The 6,485-nt window shown below is 35.9% G+C and overlaps 1 protein-coding gene across 1 annotated transcript; it reads left to right on the forward strand.

The window, feature by feature from the left end:
* The first annotated feature begins 876 nt into the window (after positions 1 to 876).
* LOC7478358 (protein BIG GRAIN 1-like B) lies at positions 877 to 2,698 on the forward strand. The gene has a single exon (XM_002304107.4). It carries the CDS (start codon positions 1,257 to 1,259, stop codon positions 2,616 to 2,618), a length of 1,362 nt encoding a protein of 453 aa, XP_002304143.3. The 5' UTR covers positions 877 to 1,256; the 3' UTR covers positions 2,619 to 2,698.
* The last annotated feature ends 3,787 nt before the right edge of the window (positions 2,699 to 6,485 follow it).

Below are 6,485 nucleotides of genomic sequence, written 5' to 3' on the forward strand. Positions count from 1 at the left end.
GCTGCATTATTGCTGTTCATTTGATTTTTGGATGGCGTTGTAAGTCAAAGCATCCGATGAGCCGCCCGCATTACTTGACTGTGCAAATACGCATCTTGCCTGGCCTCACGTTATGATTGACGGCAACTCTTGGCAGTGTGTATTCTCCATGCTTTGCAGTAGTTCCCATTTCTCCTCCCCTCATGAACAACTGAAAATCCCTTTTCTTTTTATAAAAAAAAGAGAGGAATGGAAAATAATTCCAAGTTGTTTCCAAAGAAGAATGCTCCCTTTGTTTGTGGTTTCGTTTTCTTATATATAAAAAATATTGAGATCGAAGTTTTTTGAGAAAAAAGAAAAGAATTTGTATTTAAATACTAATTAAGAATTTGAGAATCGGAAAACAACTCTATATCGGGGATTAATATCGGGCACCTATCTCATGCACCTTAATAAGTTAACCCCCTCTCATTTGTTTTGAGCAAATACAAGAAAAAAGCGAGGATGTAATGTTTGGAATTGAGTAATTATTGTTTTTTTGAAGTATTTTTAAAAAAAATATATTAAGATAATTTTGTTATTTTTAAAATTTTATTTTTAATATCAATATATCTAAAATATTTAAATATATATATATATATAAATATATATAATTTAAAACAAAATAAAAATCAAAAACAAAAATTTAACCACACAAACAAACACTTAACTCTACCTCGGAAGAAACAAAGTATAGACACACAGTAAGCAAAAGTATGGTAGCGATTGCAATTTGCAACTTTTTGTTAAATCGTTAATTAAATAATAATTAAAATGCCACGTCACCACAGCCAACCAAGCACTGGACCCACTTGGAAGAGAGAGTGTGGCCTTATAAGAGCATGTGAAAGAAAAGAGAGCACAGACTCTCTAAAACCAATTCTCCTCCTTCAGAGGCGTGGCTTTTGGCTTTCATTACTCTCTCTCTCTCTCTCTCTCTCTATAAGCCATCAAGCATACCACAATGAATATGTCTGCTTCTTTGCTTGTCTTTTATATTTCACATAGTGAGAGAGAGAGAGCAGGAGGACCAGAGTTCCAGTCTGTTATGTCTTAGTTTTCTCTTTCACGTAATCATCCTGGCTTCCATTAACCTCTCCTTCGCTTTATTTTCCTCTCTCCCAGCTTTTAGTACTATTTGAAGCAGACAACAAAGAGCAAACAATATCATTCAATTTGATACTATTTCTTGCGTAGTACTACTGTACTTCAAGCAACAATCTCTATAAAGAGAGAATATGGATAGATGGGAGAAACCTCTAAGAGATGATAGGTATAGACACCAAAGGGAGAACCCATCTTTCTCCTCTACTCTTCTTGATGCTATCTACCGTTCCATAGATGAAAATGGAAGTGGTAAAGGAGAGGAGGAGCAGCTGATTTACTTCAGAGAAACCATGAGAAAGAAGCATGAGAATAATGGTATTAAAGATGGAGAAATGACAAGTTTGCAAAGAGCATGCATGATAGACAAGTGGATGGAGAAGAAGGTTAGCCATGAGAAGGTTGCTGTAAGGCGAAAATCCATGGCGGATTTTGAGAATAAATCTCGAAAAGATGTAGATTCTGTGCTGTTAAATTCAAGCTCGACTTCCTCAGAATCTAGCTGTGGTGGTGGTTTTTCATCATCAGAATCTGAATCAATTTATGGTGTCAACTCATCAAGATCATCAACAACAAGTTACACCATGCAAAGGCCTAAGCCTATCAGAACCAGCATTTCTGCTAGGCCAGAGAAATACCAAAGACGTGAAGATCATCATCAAATTGATATGTATCATAATCATGAGAGAAATTATGCACCAAACCAGAAGGCAAAACATGAAGGCAGTTTTGTCAAGACAAAATCGAAGGCCTTAAAGATTTATGGTGATCTCAAGAAGGTCAAACAGCCTATATCACCCGGCGGCCGGCTTGCAAGCTTTCTCAACTCTCTTTTCACTGCAGGCAATGCAAAGAAGGCCAAGATTTCGACTTCAGGAGGCAGGTATGAGGAGAGGAAGTTAAAATCTGAGCAAGCATCTACATGCTCTTCAGCTTCTTCATTTTCAAGGTCTTGCTTGAGCAAAACACCTTCTTCAAGGGGAGGGAAATTGAGCAGCAACAACGGAGCCAAAAGGTCAGTGAGGTTCTATCCTGTTAGTGTGATTGTTGACGAGGATTGTAGGCCTTGTGGGCATAAAAGTCTATATGGAGGTGATTGTCAAGAATTGAGTAGTACTCTAGTGGCAACTACAGTTACAGCAGACGCAAGAAATAATGTTCCCACAAGTGGTGAAGAGCTGAAGTTCCATGTATCGAATGAAAATCGCCGAATCGAGGAAGTTGCAAGGAATCTTTTAAAGAACTATCAAAGGAAGAAGGAAGAGCAATTCGATCATATGAGCACCGATCTTTGCAATGACAATAATCATGAAGTCATGTCTAGTGATGAGGAAGAGGAAGAAGAATCTGATGTAGCAAGCTGTGCAAGTTCTGATTTGTTTGAATTAGATAATCTTTCTGCTATTGGAATCGAAAGGTATAGAGAAGAACTGCCCGTGTATGAAACAACTCATCTTGGTACTAATCGAGCCATTGCTAATGGTTTAATCCTGTAATTCAAAAGAAAATAAGAAACTTTATTAGTGAATGGTGAGGGGTTTACATCAAAGAATAAGATTTCTCTTCTTTATCTTTATTACTTTTGCGTATTTGTTGATATTTTATTTATTTATTTAATGAATAGATCTTCGAAGGAAATTAAGATACATGTGCATATAAAAGACAGCGAATAAATGTGTGTGTGAGAGAGAGAGAGAGAGAGAGAGAGTAGGGAAGGAGGTAGCTCAAGATTCTACAATCCTGTGCACACTACTCGAGATTGGAAAAATAAAACAAAAGGGTAAAGATGGTGAAGAGGATGAAGTAAAAAGCTTAGGCAGATTTTCCAACTCGAAAATGAGCTAGATTTTTCGTCCTGAATAACTAGTACGTGGGGTCTTTTTTTCCTTCAAGATAACACTGCCTCGCCCAATTCTTTTTTTTTTTTTTTAATCAAAACCCTAAAAGCGGCTATATATGGGATTTATGAAGAATTGAGGAAGTAGCTATTTGATTTCTTAAACTTTGGATGCGCTTTTAATTAATATAATGAAAAAATGGAGGTATTTCTATACGAGTTAATGGCCGCTGAGTAATTTGCTGGTGGTGGTGTGGAAGATATATATTGTTTTATATAATAGAGGTAAAACTAGCAGACAAGGTGAATTGATGGAGTTAGTGGAAAGAAAAAGAGAAAGATCGATCCATGTATGGTCTCTAAAGATGTAGACATAGGATCTAATCTTTGATTCTATAAGCCCTGGATGTCAATTTTGGTTGGCTTCTAAGATAATAAGCATGGCTTTCCAGTTCTTGACGTGTTTTTCTCCACTAAAAGCCACAGCATGCCCACAAATTTCCTTTTCAAATTAGTGTTTTTTCCTGTCAAAAATTTAATAAATACAAATAGAATTAGCGGCGGACAAATTCTGTCAGCAAATTACAATAAAACTTATCCATAGACTAATTTTTTACTATGTTTATCAGTGCATACCAAAGAAATTATACTGGGATTTCAACTTGGTACTCTAAAACATCTCAGAAGCCAAATGAACTCCAATATGGTATATAATTTGAAAAGAGATGATGGCTTTCGCACCTTTAAAGAGGGGGAATAGAATAACTTTTACCTTGAAGAAGAATTATTGGATACTATAAGTAATTTATAGTGATTTTTATGTTTATATGAGAAGAAAAAAGTAAAACTTTGAGTATGCTTAATAATTTATCTTTTACTTAACTCCAATTACAAGGCAATTTTTAAATTTATTACTAATGAATTTAAGTTCGTAATCCGTATACAATTCCCATTATTCTTTTTGTAATTTGAGAAAACAAATAGAAGGGAAGATGGGAATCCTTCTTGCCTGCTTTCACTAACATAAATTACCAAAAAATGAGAATATCCTGCTTAAATCAAGGTCCATGAGTGCAAGATTTGGAGAAAAAATCCCAAGAATTATCGCAAAGGTATACAAAATCGTCGCATAATCCAACATGAAGATCACACCGAATTTACTTGTGCTTTACTGCCAATGGGTATTACTATTATATCATTATAAATATCAGCTAATCTCATATTGGATGCTAATTAATTGTCTTGTTGGTAGGCCATCTGCATGATCTCAATGAAGCACATGAATTCTTATCAAAAACAGTCTACCGGAGATAATAAATAAGTTATAAACCTCTACTTTCTCTTTGTATATCATTGGGAGGGAGATGTTGAGAGGGACTTACAGGACCACTAAATCATAACAGTGCGATATGCTAATTAAGTTATCATAATTAATAACAAGTTTAAAACTAGCAATCTGGTATGTTTTAATTTAAAACAAGATCTTAAACATTAGCTTGGATTCTAGGGAAAGGAAAGGCTATATCCTACATAGTCAAAAGTTTTATAGGATTCAAAATGGCTATCGATTGGGAATTTTATTCGGGGGACCAGTGCGACTACGAGGCGTTTGTTCTAAGTCACAAAAATCAAGAAGTGATATATTGGCAAGGCCATTCAAGCTCCAAAAATATTGGCCTGAGAAATCCTGCTTTCCAATTCTTCCGCGCCTCTTTTTTTTTTTTTTTTTTTTTGAGGAAATGATTTGTTTCTACTTGAATGAACACAGATCGGGTGGTGTTAAGCTGAACTGGACGACAATATATACTCCAAACTCTTGTTCTTCTAGCTAGGTGGTAATAAAATAATTTTTATATTTCCATACGGTTGATGAAGTGGGAGGTTCGACAACAAGGACGAGATTTAATGGTTCAGAGGGTACAAGACCACCACCTACCACCACCGTTGACAAGTATTGTCATTGCCCCTGATCTTAGGACACTACTGATCGTAACTATATATTTCGTAATATGTTAGTATATAGATTAAAATAAGTTGGGAACCCTACTGCTGTTCTTGTTAGTAATTGCACCACGAATATTCCCCACGGCCCACTGGACACCCTGCAAGCTCAGGAGCAGGTAAGGTACCGCGGGGGTGACAGGCGTACACATAAAGAGTCGAACCCGGGACGGGAGCGGAACAAGTCACACGATTGACCACAACAGCTAGACCCTCAAGTGCTAGTAATTATCTTTCTTATTTTCATAGGAGGGCCCTGATCTTAGGACGCTGCTTTTGGGTTTTATCTTATAAAAAAATTGAGTGTATATAAGTCTCTGTGATTTGCAAGTGTTCAATTCAGCCCTTACATCTCAAAATTTATTTGTGATTAGATCCTTGGTTTATAATTATTCTTTTTTTCAGAACTAAAAGTTCCTCGGTAATTTTGGTTAAAGGAAGCCAGGGGGCATGTCCCCTCCAGCCATCAGGGCTCTGCCATTATTTGCAACAATCTTTGAAGAAGAGAGGACAAGTTCAAGCTTCCAGGTGACGAGAACATCTCCACGGAGAGCAGCACAAGATTTTCGCATTATAGAGATAAGTTAGAAAAATCTCATTTGTCAATTATGGTCATTGTCTCTTATAAGTTGATGTCTGATTTCGAAAAAAGCACAACATGCATCACCTAATCTCTCTCTAATAAAAACAAAAAAAAAGTTGTTACCATTAATTTTGTTATAATATATGTGGGCAAGCCTTGAATGACAGATGTTGCTCGCCAACCGTACAAGATTCACTGGTGTAGCTCATATCAGCAAGGCAGGCAACAAATTTAATTATATGTGGCTATTTCGTTGCAGACCGATTTGGATTAGGGCTTAAGTGTATACCACAAACGAATTGATGATTGAATCAGCCAGCTTTTGTGTGTCTGGGTAGAAAGGAGCAGGGAGGGTCAATGTAAAAGCAATAATTTATATGTTGCAAAGAATATTTTGTTCAATGAGATATTTGAGCCTCAAATTTGATACATCTGCCTGATTGATGTTTGATAATCTTTTATTATTATTATTATTATTACAAGGTTGATTAGGAGGCTCCTGAGACTTTTACACTATTAAGAGATGGCAATATCCTCCACTATTAGATTTAACAGTTTTATCGATGAAAATTTATGTCAGTATTTACACCAGTAGTATGTCTGTGATTATTTTACCGACGGGATCATGGACAAGAAAAATCCATCGAAAAAACGCTTGTCAGTAATTTTTGGTTTGTTGGTGAGTCTGTCATTAATAAATTTAATGATGGCTTTATAGATGGAATATGCGCGTAAAAAAAATTACTCGTTTCATTCCATTAGTAATTTTCTCGGTACAATTTAACATATCACCGACAGAAGAACCGTATGTAATTTCATCGGTAAAACTACATATCACTGACAGAATACCATCGATAATTCCATCGATGAATTAATAGTTGCAGTGGAATTTCTAGTAATTATTTTCCAACTCTCTGGAATACACCGATAGACTTATTTTGT

Source organism: Populus trichocarpa, chromosome 3 (assembly GCF_000002775.5).
Source record: "Populus trichocarpa isolate Nisqually-1 chromosome 3, P.trichocarpa_v4.1, whole genome shotgun sequence".
In the NCBI taxonomy this organism is placed as follows: domain Eukaryota; kingdom Viridiplantae; phylum Streptophyta; class Magnoliopsida; order Malpighiales; family Salicaceae; genus Populus; species Populus trichocarpa.

Excerpts from the sequence above, each read along its gene's own strand:
- LOC7478358 (XM_002304107.4), top strand. The coding sequence starts at position 1,257 with ATGGATAGATGGGAGAAACCTCTAAGAGATGATAGGTATAGACACCAA.